We start from the raw sequence: 26204 nt of genomic DNA on the forward strand, positions 1-26204 counted from the left end.
TAACTTTTCCAGACTTAAATTAACTTGGGGAGTTTCAATAAGGTAATCTACTCTATAGGAAGAAAGAAATACAAGTCTTTTTTCTAGTGTCTAAGTCAGATGGAAGAAGGAAGACACAGGAAGGCAGGTGCTGGGTGCCCCATCCCTTCAATCCTCCTCAGTTTGCCTTTCAGAGGGAGATGGGATGGAAAAAAAACGATGAGAGATTGCCAAGAGGGAATGCCAGGTGGAAGAGGCCAGAGACATCTTAGCACAAAGGTATCTATTTCTGGCAGGATTTTTCAAATTCGCTATAAAGGAACACGAGTAGCATTTCTCCCTGGCCTTGAGTCCAGTAGGTGATCTAAGCCTGCAGGAACCTGGGGTTGCCAGCATTTTAGAGAGATAGGAATGAAAGGCCAAGGGAAATAAAGGGACAGGTAGTAGCAGAAAAGGCCCTGAGCCTGTGCCAAACGGTGTGGAGGCTCACTCGAGGAGGGCGGTGCTGGATCCTTGCTCGAGCCACTTTCTGCTTGTTGACGATGTTCATCAGCTTAATGGCATCTGCACCCTTCACATACACCACCGGCCTCTTGAGCGGGTCTTCCGAGCCCTGGTTCAGCTAAGGAAGAAGACAGGGCTCTGGTTAAAAGGTATGCTTACTTTAAGACGCAGTAGAGAGAAAGAAAGGCTGGAGGGAAGGAACATTGAATACCTGTCTGGAATCCTCCAGCTCTTCCAACATTACAGCCTTGGAGTTCCCAAAACAACAAGGCTGAGAATAACGCTTGTTTTGGGATGGACTGGGCAAGTAGAAGGGCCAGAAAGGTCTTAGAAAATGCCCCATGAGCCCGGCGCAGTGGCTCACGCCTGTAATCCCAGCACTTTGGGAGGCCGAGGCAGATGGATCACAAGGTCAAGAGTTCAAGACCAGCCTGGCCAACATGGTGAAACCCCATCTCTACTAAAATACAAAATTAGCCAGGCACGGTGGCGCATGCCTATAATCCCAGATACTTGGGAGGCTGAGGCAGGAGAATCATTTTAACCCAGGAGGTAGAGATTGCAGTGAGCTGAGATCGTGCCAGTGCACTCCAGCCTGGCGACAGAGCAAGACTCTGTCTCGGGGGGAAAAAAGAGAAAATGCCTCCTGTGCCCCAATTCCCTGGCTCTTAACCTCGCCCAGTACACCTCCCTTGGGGATTATGTCCAAACATGGACATCTAACTTCAGAAGACAAGAGCAAACGCCCTGAGATGAGGGTGACATAACCGGGATAAGCCAAGCTCACTAAAGGAAGTGCCTTTCTCAGGGAGGCTGCAGTGTTGGCATGGCCTGAAGAGTTTACCTGGTCAATAGCTTCTGGGTTTTCAGACACATCAAAGATGACTGCAGTAGCTCCCCGCTGTACCGCTCGCTTGGCCTGCCAGAGTAAAAAAGAGCAGGTTGGCCCTCTGGTCCTCTTACCTTTCCAAAGCTGGCCTTGGCATTCAGGCCTGTAATCAAATGCAGAATCTGACAGTTACCAACTTATGTGACATCAGGGACGTTACCTCACTTTCCTAACCCTCAATTTTCCCATCTATAAAGAAGGGGACCGATAACTAGAGTTAACAATAATACATAGTTTCAAATAGCTAGGAGGAGGATATTCCCAATTCAAAGAAGTGATAAATGTTTGAGATAATGGCTATACTAATTATCCTGATCTGATCACTATACCTTGTATGTACTGAAATATCACTATGTACCCCACGGATATGTACAATTATTATTTGTCAATTAAAAAACTTTTTTTTTTAAAAGAGGACAATTTCACCTACCTTGTATAGTAATTGTGAGGTCAGATGGCTTATAATAGGGGAAAATATATAATTGATTACTTAACAAACTTTTGTCTTCCTATCCAGCCCAAATACTGAAAACGACCTATACATTAACAACCTGCCCGGTCAGTACAGAGGTACTGATTTCAGTATTTCCTGTTTCAGAGTCACTGGCAACCAAAGCAAATGCCTTTGGTCCATCTCATGTGGTTCCTTTTTCCTTCCCGTGTCACCCAGTTAGAAGAATATGTTGAGTATTTCTGAATGAGTCTCAAAATGGTTAATTTTAATAAGTGACACAAGCTGAAGACCTCTGGAGACACTGTTGGTGGTGGGAGCTGTGAAAAATAATTGTAAATGGGGTTTTGAAGCAGTTGGCTGCCAGACCTGGCTACAACATCAAAAGCCACTTGGGAAGTTTGTAAAGCAGATTTCCTGGCTCAAACCACAGAGACTGATTGAGCAGGGCTGGAGTCAGGCCCAGGAAACTGAGTTGTGTATGCTTTCTGGGGGATTCAGATGATTCAACCATTTGGGGAACTACTGATCAGAGAGATGAGATTAGAATGTTTTAGGAACAAATGAGAAGTGATGGGATTCTTTCTGGGGGAGGTGGGGGAAGGACTCCTTTCCATCCCAAAGAACCTTCTAATTCCATGACCAGCTAAGGTGACAGCAAGGTAGAAGCTGTGGAAAAACAAGACTTAAGATATAGCCTGGCTGGAGTTCGAGACCAGTCTAGGCAACATAGCAAGACCCCATATCTAAAAAATAACAGAAAAATTAGCTGGGTGTGGCAGGGCATGCCTGTAGTCTCAGCTACTCAGGAGGCTGAGGCAGGAGGTTTGATTGAGCCCAAGAGGTAGAGATTGAGTTGTGATTGGACCACTTCATTCTAGCCTGAGTGACAGAGCAAGACCCTGTCTTCACGAAATACATACATACATACATACATGCATACCCTGGCTTTTAGGAGCCTGAATCTTGTTAGGGAAGTAAGACACTTCTTTTTTTTTTTTTTTTTTTTGAGACGGAGTCTTGCTCTGCTGCCCAGGCTGGAGTGCAGTGGCCGGATCTCAGCTCACTGCAAGCTCCACCTCCTGGGTTCACGCCATTCTCCTGTCTCAGCCTCCCGAGTAGCTGGGACTACAGGCGCCCGCCTCATCGCCCGGCTAGTTTTTTGTATTTTTTAGTAGAGACGGGGTTTCACCGTATTAGCCAGGATGGTCTCGATCTCCTGACGTCGTGATCCGCCCATCTCGGCCTCCCAGAGTGCTGGGATTACAGGCTTGAGCCACCGCGCCCGGCCGGAAGTAAGACACTTCTAATGTGTGTATGTATAGAAGGCAAAACCAGCCTTCTATAAGATGGGCAAATGATGGCTAGTGCTTAGAGATCAATAGAGTTAATATTGGCCACAGTGCTTGAGAAAGAATAAAATTGAAATTCCTTTCCATAGGAATAATCACTACATTGACGTGGCGTGAGAAAGCAACATTGCCCAGAACACAGCTAGACCAATGGCTCCACTGGGCCACTAGAGGGCAGTCTCACCCTATAGCTTTTACAACAAACCAATTCCTTGTATTTAGCACCAAACAGTACCAAAAACAACTTCAGTAAAATCTTCAGTATACTGCAAGTTCCTTGGCAGTTCAAGAAGTTCTGGCACCCTGGACAATCTGTCCTTGTCTTGCATGGGACCCTTTCTTTTTGAATGGAGATTCAATGCACTGAAAGTCTCAATGCATTGTTCACCACACCCTGTTTCATCACCAGATTGCTAGGCTAGGAGTCAGGAATGAATGCTGGGAGCTATTCCTGCCTCTGCCACTGGCATGCTGCTAACAGTGGACAAGTCACTCAATCGCTTTCAGCCTCAGCCTCAGTTTCCCCATCTGTTAAAAATAAAAAGGCAGTGGGGGATGGCTGGGCACGGTGGCTTATGCCTGTAATTCCAGCACTCTGGGAGGCTGAGGCCGGTGGGTCACCTGAGGTCAGGAGTTCCAGACCAGCCTGGCCAACATGGTGAAAGCCTGTCTCTACTAAAAATGCAAAAAATCAGCTGGATGTGGTGGCATGTGCTTGTACTCCAGGAGGCTGAGGCAGGAGAATCGCTTGAGCCTGGGAGGCGGAGGTTGCAGTAAGCCGAGATCATGCCACGGCACTCCAGCCTGGGCGAGAGTGAGTGAGACTCTGTCTCAAAAAAAAGGGGGGGTGGGTGGGGGGAGGCCACCTATGTTATTATGACTAGGGTCCTTTCTAAATTCCCAGCCTTGGCCACTCAACTGAGAAGCAGTGGGCTATCAGAGCAACTCAGAACTGCACTGGCCCTGTCACCCTCCTCCAGGAAGAGAGGATGCTGATGACACAGCTGATGACACAGCTGAGAAAGTGTGAGGCCAGGGTGGCGTCACTTTCCTCCACCACAGAGCTATCTGTCTTTCTATCTATCAGAGATGGGCTTTCACTCTGTGACCTGGGCTGGAGTGGTGCAATCACAGCTCACTGCTGCCTGAAACTCCTGGGTTGGAATGATCCTCCTGCCTCAGCCTCCTGAGTAGCTGGGATTGCAGGTGCATGCTACCATGCCAGGCTAATTTTTTTTTTTTGTAGAGACAAGGTCTCACTATGTTGCCCAGGTTGGTCTTGAGCTCCTGGGCTCAAGTGATCCTCCCATTCTGGCCTCCCAAAGTGCTGAGATTACAGGCATGAGCCATGGACAACCATGCTGGCTATCCATAGAGTTCTTTTTTTTTTTTTTTTTTGAGACGGAGTCTCGCTCTGTCGTCCAGGCTGGAGTGCAGTGGCCGGATCTCAGCTCACTGCAAGCTCCGCCTCCCGGGTTTAGGCCATTCTCCCGCCTCAGCCTCCCGAGTAGCTGGGGCTACAGGCGCCCGCCACCTCGCCCGGCTAGTTTTTTTTTTTGTATTTTTTAGTAGAGACGAGGTTTCACCATGTTCGCCAGGATGGTCTCGATCTCCTGACCTCGTGATCCGCCCGTCTCGGCCTCCCAAAGTGCTGGGATTACAAGCTTGAGCCACCGCGCCCGGCCCATAGAGTTCTTTAGGGACACAGACTACTTTGCCTGAGGCCAACAGCTCATGGATGCCAGAGTTAATACAATTGTAAGTAGATGCTGGTGTTTTCCGCTTAGGTGGTATCCCAGGCTTTTTCATAAATTCCTTCTCCAGACATAGAAGGGCCCTGAGGAAAAGCACTAAAAATGAGGAAATAAACAGGCCCTCTCATTCCTTTATTTGGCTTTCATTCCACAATCAAGCACATCAAACAGCACCCTCGGGGAATGTGCAATTCAGATAAGTCCAGATGAGGAGCGAGGTGCGGTACCTGCACTTTGATGCGGGTGCACCTGGAGAGTCTAATGGCCCCGGGATGAAAGGCTGCAGGATCTGGGGTAGGGAATGCCTTCCCAGGAGAGACATGCCTCAGGGAAGTCATTTAGCCACATGGCCTTCTTAAAGTTCAGGCTTCCCTGCTCCGCCCAGAACGTGGAGGTCTCAAGGACTCAGAGGTTCCGGATGAAGCATGATCCATTTGAGAGACATAAAATACGTTTTTCACAAAATCTCAGACATGGTGATATGTTTCCTGGTTTTTACAGCGAAGAGGGCAGGTCAATAATAAGGCAGCTGGTTGCAGTTGCACGTGTCTGTAATCCCAGCTACTCGGGAGGCTGAGGCGGGAGTATCACTTGAGCCCAGGGTTTTGAACCTGTCTCTTTCTCTCTCTATATATATGGTGCTTAAATTCTATTTACAGCTTGACTTCCAATACAACCAGGCTAATATATGGGATCTAAGGACACATATCTTGTTTGAGAAAATGCTTCATTCACACAGGTGATCTACTTTTAAAATTACATTTAATGTAAACAACTATTAAAATAAGTTTGTACTTCCTGCACATACCAGGACTGGACAGGAGAGAAGCCAAGCTAAGACCCTATTGGGAATTTGCCTGTCAGAAGCCAGCTTAGGATTTAAAATAGGCTACGAATAACCCATATTGAGACGAAGACACCTTTATTTTATTTTATTTTATTTTATTTTATTTTAATTTTTTGAGACGGAGTCTCGCTCTGTCGCCCAGGCTGGAGTGCAGTGGCCGGATCTCAGCTCACTGCAAGCTCCGCCTCCCGGGTTCACGCCATTCTCCTGCCTCAGCCTCCCGAGTAGCTGGGGCTACAGGCGCCCGCCACCTCGCCCGGCTAATTTTTTGTATTTTAGTAGAGACGGGGTGTCACCATGTTAGCCAGGATGGTCTCGATCTCCTGACCTCGTGATCCGCCCGTCTCGGCCTCCCAAAGTGCTGGGATTACAGGCTTGAGCCACCGCGCCCGGCCAAGACACCTTTATTATACTGTTCGGAAAGGAAATTTAAAAAAATACAGGCCAGGTGCAGTGGCTCATGCCTGTAATCTCAGCACTTTTGGAGGCTGAGGCAGGAGGATTGCTTGAAGCCAGGAGTTCAAGACTAGCCTGGGCAATATAGCAAGACCGTCTCCACAAAAAAGTTAAAAACTAGCCAGGCATGGTGGCGTTCACCTGTAGTCCCAGCTACTCAGGAGGCTGAGGTGGACTGCTTGAGCCCAGGAGGTTGAAGGTGTAGTGAGCCATGATTGTGTCACTGCACTCCAGCCTGGGCAACAGGGCAAGACCCTGTCTTAAAAAAAAAACAGAACACTACTTGGTCATTCTCTGCCCCTTGCCCATATTTTCAGTTTAAAAATTGATGAGGCATATTCCTTGAACCAATCACTCTCATAGATCATTCACCATTTTACTTACTCAAGTGTAGACCAGAATATTATTTCAAAACAAACCTAGACCCTAGTTAGGAGTTCACAGTCTTATGACCACCAGAAATCCTATCTTTAGGATCTTTAAGTCACATACTTAACGTGCAAAACTCTGAAGCTGGGGCCCTTTCAAAGAAAGGATGGGATGCAGCCTGGTGGATATGGTTGGATGAAAGTCACTGGTAAACTGGGCTGTAGCTGGAGAGGGCCGTTATCCCTAAACCGTGCACAGCCTGGAGTGCAAGATTAAGAGAAAGGTGTGACCGCAGAACACAGGTGGGAAGTTTTGGCAAGGCCTCCCAGAAGCAGCCAAAGGCCTTGTCTTGCTGCCCTCTGTGTGCCCTTCCTTCTTCCTCACCCACAAGGGTATCTTCACATTCTTCATCACGTTTGCTACTTCCATCCTTGCTCAGGCCTGGGCAGGTTGGCACCAGCCAGCAAGTGACTGGAAACCCAGAGCACAGTGCTGAATATAAAGTTGCCATGGTCCTTTATTTACCTTCCCAGGGCTGCTGGACCTGAGACTAGACAATGTCTGTAGTCATTGAGACAAGTAGCAAAAGAGCAAACGCTTGCACCCTTAAAATACATTTGCAAAGTACAACATTCCAGCCTCTAGAAGACAGGGCTGTACTGCGGTTGGCACTTACCACTCCTATGGTTATTCAATAAATGTTTATTATAAATGAAAGCAAGCCTGCCTGGTACCATACTCAGGTTATTACTGGTAAAAAGAAAGTGCTCCCTGACTCTGACTGTGATGTGGTTTTCTCATAAGGAAGTGCTTTTATTAGTAAGATTGAGTCTAGAATGTCCCAGTGCAAATGTACCAATTATGATGAGAATTGTCCCATCACCACTTTGTGGGTGGCAAAACGTGAAGCCTAGAGCCCGCCACTTACCAGGAATTCCACTCAGGAATGGATGTGGCATTCTCCCCAGTGTGTGTAGTTATACCCAGACTTGGTATGGGGCTTGGACCTACCCCCATACCTATTCCCTGGAGTCTTTGGGACACGGATTCCACTTTCACCTGTTTACCTGTTCCTCTGTCAAGCTCTTGGATGTGGTATCCCTAGTGCCTACCATTTATTGCAGGAAAACTTTGACAGAATACAGTTTTAATAGAAAATAACCCAAAAGATGACTAAAAATCTCATTTGTCTCGCATTCCTGACCATAAGAGAACCAAGGAAGTTGGACTGTTAGCGCTAATATGAAGATATATCTTCAACCTCTTACAGGAAGTTGCAGACATACGGGAGCCCCAAACAGACTTTTTTGCCTCTACTGAATACAATTTTGCCTTCTGGCTTCTTTATCATAAGCTTCTAAGTTATTAAAAATTCTTTGTAAATATTTTAAATGGCTGTGATATTTTTTTCTTATATGCTACACATGTATTTCTGATATTTGGGTTGTTCCAGTTTTTAAAATTATAATTAATACTACATTGAATCAATATCGGTTTCCATTCCTAGTTTTCAGAGGACATAGGCCCTGTGCCAAAGAATATAAAGATTATGAATAATCTCAATAAAATCCATATCAAATTTTAATGTCCCTCCTTATATACCCACCCAACTCTTATTTACCTGCATAAATGACAAGATAGCTAGATTGGCACAGACAATACAGGCAAATTTGTCAACAGATTTAATTTCTGGGTTAGGTGGCCTGTTGATGAGCTGGGTGGAAGGGAGAAAGAAGTCAGTTTGAGGGTAACTCTCTAGATGATACTTCACATGCAGACAGACACTTTAGAGTGAACTATAATGAGCTGATCATATTAATACGAATATTACTAATCCTTCAAGGTCAAATTCCTGTGCAACCTTTTCCATAAAACCAATGGTGCTTCTCCTCAGCCAAAGGACAGGTAAGATACCTCTCTCTGAGCTCTAATATCTTAGGGTTTCTCTTCTGTTGTTTACTACTTCTGTAATACATTTTCCCTGAAAATACGATCATCTTTAGAGTTTTTGCTATTTATAAGGGTAATATGTGTATGAGGTGAACAATTTAAAATAACTCAGCTATTGAAAGCAAAAAGTAACTCATCTGTTACTCCCTATATCCCAGCATTTTAATATAATGGTGTGGTTTATATCCTCCAATGTTTTGGTTTTTTTTTTTAGACGGAGTCTCGCTCTGTCGCCCAGGCTGGAGTGCAGTGGCGGGATCTCCGCTCACTGCAAGCTCTGCCTCCCAGGTTCACACCATTCTCCTGCCTCAGCCTCCCGAGTAGCTGGGACTACAGGCGCCCGCCACCTCGCCCGGCTAGTTTTTTGTATTTTTTAGTAGAGAGGGGGGTTTCACCGTGTTAGCCAGGATGGTCTCGATCTCCTGACCTCATGATCCGCCCGTCTCGGCCTCCCAAAATGCTGGGATTACAGGCTTGAGCCACCGCGCCCGGCTCCAATGTTTTTTAAACCCATATATTGGCAAGAATAAAATGCATATGTGTTACAGACACACACACACCAAAATGTAGTTAAAAATATGCTGGATGAGTACCTATAACCCAACTATTTGGGAGGCTGAGGAGGGAGGATTCACTTGAGCCCAGGAGCTTGAGGCCAGCCTGGGCAACATAGACCCCGGCTGTTAAAAATTTTGTTAAAAATAGGCCGGGCGCGGTGGCTCAAGCCTGTAATCCCAGCACTTCGGGGGGGCCGAGACAGGCGGATCACGAGGTCAGGAGATCGAGACCATCCTGACTAACCCGGTGAAACCCCGTCTCTACTAAAAAAAAAAACAAAAACACTAGCCGGGCAAGGTGGCGGCGCCTGTAGTCCCAGCTACTCGGCAGGCTGAGGCAGGAGAATGGCGGGAGCCCGGGAGGCGGAGCTTGCAGTGAGCCGAGATCCGGCCACTGCACTCCAGCCTGGGCAACAGAGCAAGACTCCGTCTCAAAAAAAAAAAAAAAAAATTTTTTAAAATAAATACATTGGACATATCGGACATACACTGTTCTGTACTCTATTCCCCCCTTAACTCAACAATTTACTCAACAATATTTATATGCACTGATATGGGAAAATGTTCATTTTTCTTACCAGCTACACATATCATTACATTGTATGGTTATTCAGAGCTCCTTTAATGACCATCTCCCTGAGAGGCATATAGCAGATTTCTACATTTTCTCTGTTATAAACAGTGTTGTATTCATATCCTTGTACTCATATTCTGGAGGCAACGATCCTTAAAATAGCCATGAGTGGTCCTGCTGAGTCAAAGGGTGTCGATGTCCTATACATAAAGGCCTTGCTTGGGTGCCAGGCATACCCTTGGAGATTAACAGGAACTCCCAGGAGCCAGGAGGTAGACCTTACTGACCACACTGGTATGCCCCATAAAGCCTAACATGGCTAGGCGTGGTGGCTCACGCCTGTAATCCCAACACTTTGGGAGGCTGAGGTGGGAGGATCACTTGAGGCCAGGAGTTTGAGACCAGCCTGGCCAATATAGCAAGACTCCGTGTGTCTTAAAAAAAAAAAAAAAAAAGCCTAACAAAGCAGACTGCCCTGGGCATGGTTGATACTCAAATTAACACAGTCAAATTCTATTTGCATTAACCATATATTAATTTAGTTGTTCTACGGTAGTTATTAACTGGTTACTATGTGTCCTAGACCCTGGGGACTCATACAGCAGCAGGCAGCAAGCATGGTCACAGACTCCTGTCCTCACCAAGCACACATCCTGCCCATGGTGCTGGTAGATCCCTCTCTGAAGAGGCCAGGAGAGTCCTAAGGAAGAGCATGTACATTTAGTTCCAAGGGCAAATGGGTAAGAAATTAAGAACATGGCTTCACTTGCCTCATATCTCTATAGTAGCCTTTCCCAAAGTGCATCTAAGGGAATGATTTTCCTGGTCAGTGTCCTTTGAGAAATGCTGCATATTCCAGAGCTATCCCTGACATATACATCATTAATATGCGAGAGGCTCCTATTTTACCCAGCATCCCAAAGTTTTTTAGACACAAAGCCTGTTTGTAGCAACTCCATGGGGCAGGCTTTAGGACTCTGCTCCTTGGGTCTTGACATGGGCCTGCTCTTCATATAATCCTTACTTCCCTACAAACTGGGTTCCCTCCTCAAGGAGGTACCCCATCTCCCCCATTCCTTCACCCATGGGGCCGAGCCAAAACTGCAGCCCTTTGCCTTTTCACCTATGCCCAATGGCTTACCAAATTTTGCTGATTCTCTATCGTTTATTCATCCCCACTGCTGCCACCCTGGCCAGGACACCAGATTTCTCACATGAGTCTCAACAACATTCTCCTCTGGGGGCTCCTGAGCCCAGCCCACCTTGCACGCCCCTGCCCCCTCCCCAACACGGTCTCCATGCAGAAGCAGAGGGACCATTCTCAATCATGGATCTGACCTGCACCACCCTTCTCCAATGACTGTGCTGCTCTTAGAGCAAGATGTGACCTCCTCCTGCTTATTATTTCTGAACACACCACTCAAACTCCTAAGTTGAACTAGATTGAGCTTTTTTTTTTTTTTTTTTTTGAGATGGAGTCTCACTCTGTTGCCCATGCTGGAGTCCAGTGGCATGATCTTAGCTCACTACAGCCTCCACCTCCTGGGTTCAAGTGATTCTCCTGCCTCAGCCTGCCGGGTAGTTGGGATTACAGGTGTGCACCATCGTGCCTGGCTAATTTTTTCTTTTCTAAGTAGAGACAGGGTTTCACCATGTTGGCCAGGCTGGTCTCGAACTCCTGGCCTCAGGTGATCCACCCTCCTTGGCCTTCCAAAGTGCTGGGATTACAGGCCTGAGCCACCACATCCAGCCTAGACTGAGCTTCTTTTAGTTCTCTTCAAAATCCCAAACTCAATGGTGGCCTCATTTAGGGTAACAGGAAACCAACCATGAGGAGCACATTACCCCCTTCACACAGAGGGTTCATCTTTACTGCTTCTCTCTTTCTGCTCAGGTATTATTCTCTCAGGCTGCGGTGCCCAGTGGTCTTACGCTGTGCTCTGCCACTGTGGCACTTATGGCGTCACACTGTCATTGTTTACTTAAAATGCCTCCTTCACTAAAGGGCAGCCAGTGTGTCAGACTTCTTTCCTGCTGAATTCCCAGAACCTGGCAAAAGGCCTGGCACAGGGTAAATGGCCAAGAAATGTTTGTTGATTAACCTAAAAGATCAGTTTTTGCCCTAGGGGTTAGCATCAAACACCATGGCCCTGCAACTGAAAGCACTAACTGCAGCTCACTCTAGGCCACCTGTCTCCTCCCTTTGACTTTTGAGAAAGGTCTGTTCTCTAACAAATCTTCTTGGAACATAATATTCTTTGTCCTTTAGATTCTCAGGATTCGGTTTCTTATTACTGGTGCCATCTTTTGCTGTTGCATTTCCTGACAGCCTTTTTACTGGTTGTCAGTTCGAATGCAGGCATCGTGTCTCCTCTGGTCAACCTTGACCCCAGGCACTAAAAGTGGCTTGGCCTTGTTGCGGATCTGTATCAGGCCCCAGCCCCTGGGTGCTCATCTCTGGATATCGAAGCTCTCTGAAAACAAGCCCAGCCACTTGCAGTGTTTGTTTCTTCCATTCTGCAGGAATGGGAGCCTCCCTTAGTACCTTTACCAAAAGAAAGCTGGGGCCGGGCGCGGTGGTTCACTCCTGTAATCCCAGCACTTTGGGAGGCCGAGACGGGCGGATCACGAGGTCAGGAGATCGAGACCATCCTGGCTAACACCGTGAAACCCCGTCTCTACTAAAAAAATACAAAAAACTAGCCGGGCGTGGTGGCGGCACCTGTAGTCCCAGCTACTCGGGAGGCTGAGGCAGGAGAATGGCGTGAAACCTGGGAGGCGGAGCTTGTAGTGAGCTGAGATCCGGCCACTGCACTCCAGCCTGGGCGACAGAGCGAGACTCCGTCTCAAAAAAAAAAAAAAAAAAAAAAAAAGAAAGCTGGCCAGATGACTACCCTTGGCCATGTCCACAAGAACAGGCTGCATGTGAATTTTTACAGCATCCTCCCATTATCACTAGGGGGCCTTGACTTTCCTTCAGCCTAAAAGACTGATGGAGTTCATCCTGAACCTGTAGAGAAATATGGCCACACCACACAGGGGCCCAACCCCAGGAAAGTACAGGTTTGGCTGCTTTCTCCACCTGGTGCGAAGCTGTTGCCTTGGCTCTCTGAGTGAACTGGTGGCAAATTCTACCACAGCTTCAAAATCCCCAACTCAATGGTGCCCTAATTTGGGGTAACAAGAGACCTAAGCATAGGTTTGAAGGCTTGAGAGATACAGCCATCTAAAGCCAGAGCCTGGAACGCGTCACTGCTGAAATGCAGGGCGGCAGGAACCAGCCCTGTTTCTGTTGCCGCCACCAGGCCTGCTCCTGTAGGTCAGGGAGGGGGAAAGGGCGGTTAACACGATGGAGAACACCCAGCCGGTCCTAGGGACTGGCCACGCCTGACGCCCAGAGGTCCCTCTTGGCGGGTCCTACCCCAGTCCAGATAGCCCAGGCTCTTTGAGTTCTGTTATGCCCCTCCCTCTGGAGGCCACTAAGTGGATTTTAAATCCTCACTCCTCACTTTTTCCTTTCCTCCTCCTCGAGTTCTTCACTTAGTAGTGACCACCCAGGCACCAGGCTCTTGAACATTCTGGTCAGTTGCTGTTCTCTGAAGCATGAGTCACTGCATGACACAGGACATTCTCGCTGGGCAAGGGGGCTCCCAAGGCCTGCCTCACCAAGGGCCCTGTTTTCCGACAGAAACTTTTCATTCCATAGGAAATGAGGTCACACACCAGAGCACATGGGTAACCGGTGAGAAAATCCTCGTGCCAGGAAGGGGGGTGGTGGTGGTAGAAGTGGGGAGGCCAACTAGACCCTAACACTCACAAACCACCAGGGGGAAATCACCTGCGGCTCTAGGGTAATTTCTACTAGGGTGGGGATGAGAAGGGTGGAGGAAAGGGACTCACACAGCTTAAAAAAAGAATCTGGTTTCTTTTAAAGTATATACAACATACATGATTTTACTAAGCCAAACTTGCAGGGTATTTGGCTAGCTTACTTTCAAGACTTGGAGCCCCTTAATCTACGGTCTACAGGGGACCAACACACAGAAGGTAAAGAGCGGCAGGGGCAGGAGCAGGGGCGAGAGGCCAGGGCGGCCAGGCGGGCTTCACTGCCTAGGAGGTTGGGAGATGAGGGTGGGTGGTGCAGTGCTGCCAGCTCCACCCGCCGGCTCCTCGCTCCAGGGCTTGGCTGCAGCCCGGCCTGACCTTCCAGGTTTCCCTGGCAGGAGATCAAAGCGTTGAAGCCACAAACACAGCTCAGAACTCCGAGGCCCTATGGCCAACATCCCCCCTCCCACGGCTCCTCCCCACGCCAGGAGCCCTCCTCTTCCCCACTCCCACCCCTCCTGCACCGCCCCGCAGGGCCCCTCCTCCCCTCCACCAGCCCTGCTTCTCTATGTTTCCCCCCACCCCCGAACCCCCAATCCAGCGGGCCGGGACTTTCGGGGCGGGCTGCCAACCGGCCTTCTCCGACCCGGGAAAGTGCCCTCCTCGCCACCGGCCGCGCCCCTCCCCACCGGGAGAAGATATTTCTCGCCATAATTAAGGTCATTAAGCCTCCAAAGGCTCCCGTCGGCTGCAGGTTCTGAGTTCCGGAACGAAGATGATGCATTTTAAGTCCTAGTTAAGATTATGCTGATCTATTTAGGAGACATGTAGCAGCGAGAATTCAGCGGTTAAGTTAGTGGTTAAGGCTGCCTAAGTTTAAATAGTGTTACTTATTCTCAAAATATGTAGCAGCCCCACTTAATTTCTCCTAATTAAAGGTACCCGACTGAAGAGGCTGGAGTCCGTGGCCGGGTCGCGGCGCCATTGCACAGGTTGGTACCCTTTTCACAATCAGAAACTAGTGGGTGTCAAACAGAAATGCATTTCCCTAGATCTTAATCTTAAACATAGACGTTTAGACCAGTTCCAAGAAACACAATGATCCTCTTTGTTTTAACACCTGACAAGGAGCACCAAAAACCCAGGAAAGCCTGTGCACACCCTCCTGTTCCATCGATACTGTTCTGTTCCATCGATACTGTGGGGTGAAAGATGTTACGGAAAAAACTGCAGTGGGGTTGTTTCATTACCTGTCCATGCCTGGAAGATAAGCTTTTGGAAGAACCTGGAAGCCGTTATCTTGGTTGAGTTTCCAGAAGTCCCACTTCAGGCCAAATCTTATATAGTCAGCAACTAGGAACTTCAAAAAGGACCACCCCCCTTCAATGCATATGGCAACTAATTAATATAAACAAGTGTTAATTAGGTGGCAGCACCAGGCTTAACGAGGAACAACAGTGCCTGCAAAGTCTGGACACCCTACAGCCTCTCTGGAGGATGAGAGGCGGCGCGCAGGCTCTTTCTGAAGGCTGAGTTCCTCACAGGCGCAGCTGTGCTTCTCAACCTTCGCTCACTGAGGAGGCAACTGGGGAGATTAAAACAAAACAAAACAAAACAAAACTCGTGCCCAGGACCTACCCCTAGAGATGATTTGATCTATGTGGATAAAACCCCAGCAGCAATATTTTTTTAGAAGTTTCGCAGTTATTTTAAAATTCAGGTAGTGCAGAGAACCACTGATCTAACCTAAAATCGCACACGGCCTCTGGCATGACTGTCCAATGCACATTCTGGAGCTCCTCTCCTGATTCAGTTGGACTGGTGTAGACCCAGAGGTCATCTAACCAGCACGCTCTGGGAATACTTACAATAAGGCAAAGGAAGGTGTTAGAAAATTGCTGAATCAGGTGGTAAACTTATTGAGAAGGCAGAAAATTATTTTGATTACACTATTTTCTTATTTTTATGAAGAGGAAAGTAATTCAGATGAAAGCATTTTTGCAAGCTAGAAGCAGGCTTGCTTCTAACATTTGTGGGACAGGGGACAAGGGCTTACAAACTAGTAAATAAAATAGATCTTACTCTTCTATCTTGACATATGTACCCCTTCATAAGAACTTGAAACATAGGTTCCAGGTGAGCTTTCTAACTCCTTGGATCTCCTTGCCAGAGCATGTCAATGTGGAGACAGCTGACCCCCGGTCCACCCTGCACTTTGAGGGGGTTGTACACAGGCAGGTGAACACCCCAGGCTTGGAGGCCAAGGTGTGTCTACATCCTTGGGAAGTGGGGCATGCTGCCAGTGCACTGTGCCTCCAGGAGGATGGTCCTAGAAGAGAGGTCTGTAAGGGCTGGAAGCCAACACAAAGTCATCTTAGGGGAGTTTAGGGATGCTGGGAATGGTTTGGATGGGGGCTTCCCCTTGGACTCCTCGCCCTGTGGCCAGAAGGTTTAAAAGAGGGGCCTTAAAACACGGTTCCCCCTGCTTGGTCACAGAGCAGTACTGAGACTCCAAGAGGGAAAGTAAGGAAAGTACCTATTAATGTGCCAGGCAAGGCACCAAGTGCTTTCAAATGGTACTGAATCTGCAGAGCAACTCCGCAAAGGAGGTAGTGTTGATCCCCATTTTACAGCTGGAGGCTCAAAGGTTATATAACTTACCCATGGATACTCAGCCACAAAGTGGAGAGCTGACATTTGACCTAAGCCTCTCTCCATAATCCCAGGCCAGAGAAATACTCACATTGTCCCAGGGGGTTCTAAAATCAAGTGTAATGCAGATACGTGCACATATATCAACATGAATGCTGAACCTCCAAACATTCCATTAATAGCTTATGTACGTATTATATTTCCTGGTAACACAAGGAAATTCCAGATACCTCTTATCCTAACCCACCTGGTCTCCCTCCTCTTGAAATTTCCTTTTACAAATGTCATGCAGCTCATGTAGTCAACATAAGGAGGCATTTTTTTCTCCCCTTGCTGCCTATCACACTCATCGCATCACATCTGGCCCTCCCTGGGAGGTGGCAGGGTGGAACATTTCCTTACTTTTGTACAGGGTTACCTGCTTAAAAACTCAGGTCTATTTAGTCAAAGACTATTTCATCCAAAGGGGTTATATTCACTGCCATTGTAGTCAATGCAAGCTCACAAACACTGTAACTTTCATCTTTTATTTATTTATTTATTTATTTATTTTGAGATGGAGTCTCGCTCTGTCGCCCAGGCTGGAGTGCAGTGGCGCGATCTCGGCTCACTGCAAGCTCCGCCTCCCGGGTTCACGCCATTCTCCTGCCTCAGCATCCAGACTAGCTGGGACTACAGGCGCCCGCCACAGCGCCTGGCTAATTTTTTGGTATGTTTAGTAGAGACGGGGTTTCACCGTGGTCTCGATCTCCTGACCTTGTGATCCGCCCGCCTCAGCCTCCCAAAGTGCTGGGATTACAGGCGTGAGCCACCGCACCCGGCCTATTCTTCTTAAGGATCTAAGTTGTTTCAAAATGGTCCCCTGTGTATCCCATGGTATTGACTCCTTTTATGTGATTTTGTATTAGCAGAGTTTAAGTTTCACTATCTCTTCACCTTAAACCAAAATCATTTTATAACAGCTACAGAATCAAATCCCTTTCTCTAGAGAAGGGCAGTTACATGACCCCCCTCAGTCATGCTATTCTTATCTGGGTGCAGTCAGTTTGATGACACCCTACCAAAGCCAGGCTGGCCAACACAGGCTGTTTTTAGCACTGCCATAGTGGAAGAGCAGGAAGAAAGACTGAAATTCTAGCTCACCTACAGAGCTCTGTGACTGTGAGCATGTGATGAATTTTCTGTTTTATTTCATCTGCACAATGGGGATGACATTGAAACTATCTCCTGAAGGCTTCTGGAAGTTGACATGACCATGCTACACTTCATATACATGCCTGGACGTCCCAGTTTAGGCCAAGAAATGATGCCGTGGCATGAGTCTGGCAGAGGGTGGTCAGTGGCTGTCAGCCCAGTGGTATATTAGAATGCCTGGGGGAGCTTATTAAAAAATGGAGGGGGCCAGGCACAGTGGCTCACGCTTGTAATCCCAGCACTTTGGGAGGCCAAGGCAGGCAGATCACCTGAGGTCAGGGGTTCAAGATCAGCCTGGCCAACATGGTGAAACCTTGTCTCTACTAAAAATACAAAAATTAGCTGGGTGTGGTAGCAGGTGCCTGTAATCCCAACTACTTGGGAGGCTGAGGCAGGAGAATCGCTTGAACCCGGGAGGCGGAGGTTGCAGTGAGCCAAGATTGCACCATTGCACTCCAGCCTGGGGGACAAGAACAAGACTTTGTCTCAAAAATAAATAAATAAATAATAAATAAATAACAATAAAATAAAATAAAAAAATAGAGGGGCAGACTCCTCCCTGGAGACTGACTGATGGGAACTAGGCTGGAGGTAGATCTAGCCTTTGTAGGTTTGAAAGCTCCTCAGGCCAAACTAAGATGGGTAACCACAGACCAAGATGCTAAGGAGGTAAGAGAGGGAGAGATGGTGAGCTGGGAATGTGCTTCTTAACCTAACTCATTAAGCCCTTGTTCTTTCCCTCCTAGAATGGTCCAATTCCTTTCTCAGCTGCATTTCTGGTTTTTAAGAAACCCACTTATGCTACTCTACCTCAGACTTAAGGAAAGCGCTTGTTAAAGAGAAAATGTGTCTTCAAGGCAATAAACAATTGAGCTTTTTGTGATGACTGGGGAAAGATACCCCCAAAGCAGAAGTCTGGGTCGCTCACAATCAAAAGCCTCCAAACAACAATGATCACAGGCATCCTCTGGTCACCAGGTCTTGGCCTGGTACCTGGAACCCAGCAGGCACAAAAATGCTGGGGGGACATGGCCATGGGCACAAGAGCAACCATTTATACGGGGCAAGCTTTTGGGGTTTGTGGCAGAAGTCCTCCTGACTTTTGGGTCCAGGTCTTTGGCTTCTATGCCACAGGAGTTCCAGGATCTTACATAGGAGCCTCTGCCTTGAGTAGGAGAGAGCAATGGAATGCAAGTTCTAGATGGGTCTTCTGTGATAACAGGATAAAAATAGACAAAGACGAGAATCTCAAGGACACCATTTTCAGGTTTAAGTCCTATTGAGGCAGGCAGATCACGAGGTCAGGAGATCGAGACCATCCTGGCTAACATGGTGAAACCTGGTCTCTACTAAAAACACAAAAAATTAGCTGGGCATGGTGGCGGGTGCCTGTAGTCCCAGATACTCGGGAGGCTGAGGTAGGAGAATGGCGTGAACTCGGGAGGCAGAGCTTGCAGTGAGCCGAGATTGTGCCACTGCACCCAGCCTGGGCAACAGAGCGAGACTCCATCTCAAAAAAAAAAGAAAGAAAGAAAGAAAGAAAAAGAAACACATGCTTTCTTGAAGCCAGCCCTCAAACATACTCTGAACTGAGCTAACCAAGTCACAGAACTTGTATGTCAACTGCCCAACTAATATCCACTTCTCTGTGATAAGTGGTGACAGCTCTGCCATTAGAAGCAATTTTAGCGAGGGGATCTGGGGGTGTGGAGAAGGGATATTGGCCATAGCAGTCATGAGTTAGGCTATAAAACATAAGTTAAAAGCAGAATATCTTATACTGAATTAGACCCTAACATGTCCAATATTTTCGGGTCTAATTCAAATAACAAGGGCTATAATCACCTTTCTATAGGCTAACAGAATGAAGACTGTGTCAAATCTATGCTTTTATTTCTCCCAAATGCATTCCAGTCCTGGTACTCAATAATAGTCATCACAATGGTATTGATGATAGAGGGGGAAGGAGAAGTGGCAGAGTCATCAAGCTAGCCTTCCTCAGTCCAAAAGCTAATGCCAGCTGGAGAATAAAGGTGCTCCCAAGCATCCCTACCACGCATCCGGGGTGCAACAATAATCATTAATACTACTTTCCATCCTATGTTCACAATCCCATCAATGCCCTGCAGGAAAGCAGTGAGGGGCTTGCAATACACTACATTAAAGAAATGGAACTAGAGGCTGGGCGCGGTGGCTCATGCCTGTAATCCCAACACTTTAGGAGGCTGAGGCAGGCAGATCACTTGAGGTCAGGAGTTCGAGACCAGCCTGGCCAATATGGTGAAACCCCATCTCTACTAAAAATACAAAAACATTAGCCGGGCATGTTGACCTGCACCTGTAATCCCAGCTACTCGGGAGGCTGAGGCAGGAAAATCACTTGAACCCGGGAGGCAGATGCTGCAGTGAACTGAGATCATGCCCTTGTATTCCAGGCTGGGTGACAAAGCAAGACTCCGCCTCAAAAAAAAAAAAAAAAAAAAAAAAAAAAAAGGAACTAGACCAACAAGGAAAAGAAATGGATTAAGAGTTTAATTGGGTGGGATTATTTTGAAGGATGCTCAATACAGTTCTGCAATGGAGGAGCCTGGACGGGAGTGATGTATGCCATATCAGGAAAGACTTCATGGAGGCCAAGCTGCCAGAATGAAGAGGAAGAGAAGGCCAGCCAGCAGCTGGATATCAAAGGTGCTGGTGGAGGCAGCAGACACACCAAGTAGCATGAAGGGGAGAGGTTAGCAAAAGCTGGCATAGAGGCTGGGTACGGTGGCTCAAGTCTGTAATCCCAGCACTTTGGGAGGCTGAGGAAGGTTGACCACTTGAGGTCAGGAGTTCGAGATCAGCCTGGCCAAGATGGTGAAACCCCATCTCTACTAAAAATACAAAAATTAGCCGGGCGTGGTGGTGGGCACCTGTAATCCCAGCTATTCAGGAGGCTGAGGCAGGAGAATCTCTTGAACGCGGGAGGTGAAGGTTGCAGTGAGCGAAGATGGCTCCACTGCACTCCAGCCTGAGCGACTGAGCGAGATTCTGTCTCAAAAAAAAAAAAAAAGGAGCATAGGGTTGCATGGTTGGGTATTATCGTCCACTCACATGGCCATCGTGTAAACTTCACAGCTATTTAGTGATTACCCTTTCTGTTGGTGGCAGCTGGCATGTCCACAGTTTAGTTTCTGGAACACAGCATCTAAGCAGTCACTATGGTTTACTGACATTTTTGGGTCACTACCTGAAATTTTATTTTTTTCTGGAAGGGGTTCACTAATCCCTACTCCAAGGCCCAGTTCCTGTGGCTATGTGCTTCCAGGCAAAATATTCATTAATTTAACAAATACTTATTGAGTATATACCATGAAGGTACAATCGTATGCCAAAAGAATCTAGTCCTAAAAGATCTAGTGCCTCTTCCCATGGAGTTCCAGTAGTTATACTAGGACCCTACATGCACAGCCAGAGGTAAGTGCCCTGAAGGAGAGGAGTATCACAGGACTGCAAGAAGAAAGGGGGTAGAAAGGCACTGCTGACTGGGCCTATGTGTCTCCACTTTATATCAACTTGTTATCCTGTGAACAGCAAACCTCAGTAGCACTGCACGCTGCCTGGGAACCCTCAGCAAATATTAAAGCATCTACTCAATATTCACACTCATATTCACCAACAAATACAGGGGCAATTATTGTTTCAGGAAGGCAGATTAAAGTATAGTTTGACAGCCTTTAACAGTGCAGAAAATTGAAAGAAAAAAAAAACAGTTAATGCCTTTAAAAGTCATTATAATGAAAGAGACTCGAGGGACTCTGAACCACAGAAAGGTGGAGTTGGGCCGGATGGCTTCCTTTGGTCAATAATAGGTGAATGACTGTCATTAAGAAAAGGACTTCTTGCAAAAGAACAGCTTAATCCCAGGAAAAGGAAAGAGTAAAAAGGTTACATTAAGGGAATCAGGGATAATCTCTATCAATTACCCAGAGCCTTTCCTGTTAGGAAAGTCTCAAAAGAAGAACAGGAAAAGAGCTGGGTCATGATCCAGGGTGCTTACGCTTTGTTTTATGATCCAGGAGTTTGGCAGTCTGGTTTGTGGGTAAGTGGAGAGAGCTGTAACTACAAGCACTATGTAACCCCCACAAATAAGTAGGTAATTGTAGAATATGCCAACACTGGCTCAAGAGGCACCCAGCTATCAGGCAGGCATGGGGAACTGGCTGGCATTTTGAGGCTAAACAAATCAAACTGCATACCTACCAAGTGGCTAGGAATTTGGAAAGATTGGTGAGGAAAATTCAGAAGAGGGACCACAAACCACTCCCTTTGGAGGGAAGAGTTCTGGCCAGACAGCCCTACATGGAATAAATGACTGATCCTGCTTCTCCTGGCCCTGGGAGCCAATGTGGTGCACTAGAGGAGACTTAGCCTCCTTATCCCTTCCTGGGAGACAATGCAGCACACGCTAGGAGAGACTGAGCCTGCTTCTCCATTCGTGGGAGCTAATGTAGCCCACCATAGGGAACTGAGCCTGCTGCTCCATGCCTGGGAGTTACTGTATCCCATGCAAGGGAAGCAGCCTGCTTCTCCACTCCTGGGAGTCACTTGAAAGTCACTGCAGTCCTCATGCTGGGGGGCCAAGAGGGTCTTTTGGGCAAAGAGGGTCTCTTAGGCAACAGGGTCCTTGACTATGGTCCATCTGAATCAAGTGTCCCTCAGTCCTGGAGTGGGATGAAAGTGCACCTAGTCCCATGTCCAAGATTTGCAAAGGAGGCATGAGTTTCCTGAGGTCAGAGTGTGCTGGCAGTGGGAAAGGGTGTTCCATCAGAGCCAACTGCTTCCTGTCAACCCTGCCCCCACTTCTGTAGAGTCCGTTAAGTTTTATAATATTGAAGATTTTTTTTGTTGACTCCAATGTTAGTTTTTCAATAATAACTTTAAAATATATTTAATCAGGATCTATTAGTAAACACAGAGACATTTTGTATTATTTCAAGCAATTTTGTCAGAATTACAGAATTCCTACACCAGGAGATTTGAAGCCAAGCATTTAAGGAAAGAATTTTTTTTGAGACAGAGTCTCGTTCTGTCGCCTAGGCTGGAGTGCAGTGGCGCGATCTCGGCTCACTGCAAGCTCTGCCTCCCGGGTTCATGCCATTCTCCTGCCTCAGCCTCCCGAGTAGCTGGCACTACAGGCGCCCGCCACCATGCCCAGCTAGTTTTTTGTATTTTTAGTAGAGACTGGGTTTCACCGAGTTAGCCAGGATGGTCTCGATCTCCTGACCTCGTGATCCGCCCACCTCGGCCTCCCAAAGTGCTGGGATTACAGAAGTGAGCCACTGCACGGGGCCGAGGAAAGAATTTTTTAAAAACCAATTTGTCGGAGGTGGGGGGGTGGAGGATGAGAAATTACTTAATGGGCACAATATATATAATTCAGGTAATGGCTACACTAAAAGCCCTGACGTTTCCACTATGCAATATACCCATATAACCAAATTGTATTTGTACCCCATAAATTTATAATCAAAAAACTCATTTGTTACAGGGAAGCTGACTATAAAGGACCTGCTAGCAGGCAAGTGTATGGTAGCTTATAAGGAACATGGAATCTTGAAAAGAAGGGTAAATTAAAATATTTTCAAATATACCAATTGAGTTCACTTAATACATTTTAAAGTGAGTACCTCTGTAACAACAATAAATTCTCCAACCTACTGAGTTTGCTTCTAAGAGGATTAGGACTCAACTCAAACTTACGAGACGGACAGCTGACTAAAGTCAGGGTTGTGGGTTCCCCCCCCATCTGAAACTTCACGAAGTAATTTAAAGTCAGGGTGTTTAACAGAGTACTGCTGGTCACACAGTCACACACCTAAGCCTGTCCTCACACTATCATGATAACGTGCTACACCAAGATCCAGTGATGGGCAGGGACCGACCAAGACTCAGAAATACCAGGCTCCCCAAGTCTCCAGTCCTACTTCAGTTTTAGCCTTAAGAGAAAGTGTGTCTGGGATCAGGATCTGACAGTCAAGAGGAGGTTAGGTTTGGGGGTCACGTTAACAGCTAACAGATGAAGTTACAGATTAACTCTTCACTGCCATTAGTTGGTTAATGTACAATTTGTAGGTAACTTCAATCGTCCTGGCCCAAGTTCAGAGTAAAAAAAACAGCATTCTCTTTTCTTATTTAAAAAGTAATAGAAGGAATGAACTACTGATATACACAATCCACATGAATGTATCTCAAAATAATTATGCTGCGTCAAAGAAGCCAGAATAAGCAGTACATACTGCAATGATTCCATTCGTATAAAATTCTATAAAATGCAAACTGGTCTACAGTAGGAGAAAGCAGATCAGTAGTTGTCTGGGATTTGGCAGGGAAGCCAGGAAAGGGAGGGAGGGATTTTAAAGGGGAATTGAGGGAATTTGGGGGGAGCGACAGATATGTTCATCTTGACTGTGGTGATTCATGGGGGGTGTGTGTGTATGTGTGTGTGTACGTGTGTGTGTGCATATAGGTCAAACCTTATCAAATTGTGCACTTTAAATACGTGTTTTTTATCACATGTCTATTATACTTCATAAAGATTAAAACAAGGCCAGGCGCGGTGGCTTATGCCTGTAATCCCAGCACTTTGGGAGGCCGAAGTGGGTGGATCATTTGACGTCAGGAGTTCGAAACCAGCCTAGCCAACATGGTGAAACCTTGCCTCTACTAAATATACAAAAATTAGCCAGGCATGGTGGTGCCTGCCTGTAATCCCAGCTACTTGGGAGGCTGAGGTAGAAGAATCTCTTGAACCTAGGAGGTGGAGGTTGCAGTGAGCGAGATCACGCCACTGCACTCCAGCCTGGGGGATGGAACGAGTCTCAAAAAAAAAAAAAGATTCAAACAAGGAGTGAGAGGAGAAAAGGAGTGAGGGGAGAATCTGCAACTATTCTTTTTCCATTATTGCCCCTTATCACTTCAAAACAAAACTATTTTGACACAGACAACCTTTTACCATGTGAATGCATTTAATTTAGTCAATATAGGAAAATTTCAAAGCCAGTTTTAAAAATTATGCAGATCGAGCAAGATAATACCTCTTTCTGATATCTACTAAAACTGGCTCAGTATTTTATTTTATTTATTTATTTTTTTTGAGACAGAGTTTCGCTCGTTTCCCCAGCTGGAGTGCAATAGCGTGACCTTAGCTCACTGCAACCTCCGCCTCCCGGGTTCAAGTGATTCTCCTGCCTCAGCCTTCTGAGTAGCTGGGATTAGAGTATTTTAAAACAGGCTGGGTGCGGTGGCTCACGCCTGTAATCCCAGCACTTTGGGAGGCCGAGGCAGACGGATCACGAGGTCAGGAGATCGAGACCATCCTGGCTAACACGGTGAAACCCTGTCTCTACTAAAAATACAAAAAATTAGCCGGGCATGGAGACGGGCGCCTGTAGTCCCAGATACTCAAGAGGCTGAGGCAGGAGAATGGTGTGAACGCGGGAGGCAGAGCTTGCAGTGAGCCGAGATTGCCCCACTGCACTCCAGCCTGGGCGACAGAGTGAGACTCCGTCTCACACACACACACACACACACACACACACACACACACACACACACACAACACACAGCCTCTCTCAATGAAATCTGGATGACTGGGTAAGTTAGATCAGCAGAACAGAGCCCGCCTGGACTCTGGGAGGCAGGCAGACCCCAGGTTAATAGACATGAGTATACAGTGGGCTCTCCTTATCAGTGGGTTTCACATCCGTGCATTCAACCAACCATGGATGAAAAATACTCGGAAAAGAAAAAGGATGGTTGTGACCAGGTGCGGTGGCTCATTGTAATCCTACCATTTTGGGAGTCCGAGGCGGGTGGATTGCCTGAGCCTAGGAGTTTAAAACCAGCCTGGGCAACATGGTGAAACCCTGTCTGTACTAAAATACAAAAAATTAGCCGGGTATGGTGGCATGCACCTATAGTCCCAGCTACTTAGGAGGCTGAGGCTCAAGAATTGCTTGAAACCAGGAGGCGAAAGTTCCAGTGAGCCGAGATCATGCCACTGCACTCCAGACTGGGTGACAAAGCAAAACTCTGTCTTGGGGGGGAAAAAAAAAGGATGGTTGTATCTGTACTGAACGTGACTTTTTTTCCTTGTCATTTATTCCCTGAACAATGCATTATGACAACTATTTATTAATACATAGCACTTACATTGTATTAGGTATCATAAAGTAATCAGAGATGATTTAAAGTATATGGGAGGATGTGCATAGGTTATATGCAAACACTGCCGCCATTTTATATAAGGTACTTGAGCATCTGTGGCTTTTGGTATCCATGAGGGGATGTGGGGGTGGGGCGGTCTTGCAACCAATTTCCCACAAATGTGAAGGGACAACTGTATTTCATCAAGATAAGGATAATCAAGATGGCGATGGGGTGGGATGCACACTTGCTAATGCTGCCCACAGTCAGGGGAGCCCAGTGGCCTGAGGGAAATCCCTATTTCCTATTTCTGGTTCTATCACACTTACTGATATCCTCAGGCAAGACACTTAATATTTGATCCCTAGTTTCCTCATCTGTAGAATTAAGACAGTGATTGTACTTTATATGGTTGTTGAGGGGATCAAATAGTTCCTGGGTGTAAAGTACTTGGTGTAGTTTGGGTACATAGTAGGTGCCAATTAATGATTACTAATAATTGATCTAGTCTTAAATAAATCATGTTACTAAGGTGTTAATTGCTACAAATCAGACAGTACTGTTTTGATAGAGGGGACTTGTGTTTGAGTTTTGAACTGGGTATTATCAATTTCTTTAGTAATCGCTTTAGCTTCATGTCATGAATGCAAGTGGTATGGTTTTT

General features: G+C 46.8%; 1 protein-coding gene across 5 annotated transcripts in view; it reads right to left on the reverse strand.

Moving 5' to 3' along the window:
• The window catches only part of ZNRF3 (zinc and ring finger 3), a 141187-nt gene that overhangs the window by 13999 nt on the left and 100984 nt on the right, over positions 1 to 26204 (reverse strand). For all 5 annotated transcript variants that reach the window (XM_017855565.1, XM_017855564.1, XM_017855567.1 and 2 more), the window contains 2 exons: positions 1328 to 1402; positions 470 to 601 (listed from right to left, as the gene is read on the reverse strand). In XM_017855565.1, coding sequence (XP_017711054.1) covers positions 470 to 601; positions 1328 to 1402 — 207 coding nt within the window. The remainder of the gene's footprint in view (positions 1 to 469; positions 602 to 1327; positions 1403 to 26204) is intronic.

Source organism: Rhinopithecus bieti, unplaced genomic scaffold (assembly GCF_001698545.2).
Source record: "Rhinopithecus bieti isolate Rb0 unplaced genomic scaffold, ASM169854v2 scaffold_36959, whole genome shotgun sequence".
NCBI lineage: Eukaryota > Metazoa > Chordata > Mammalia > Primates > Cercopithecidae > Rhinopithecus > Rhinopithecus bieti.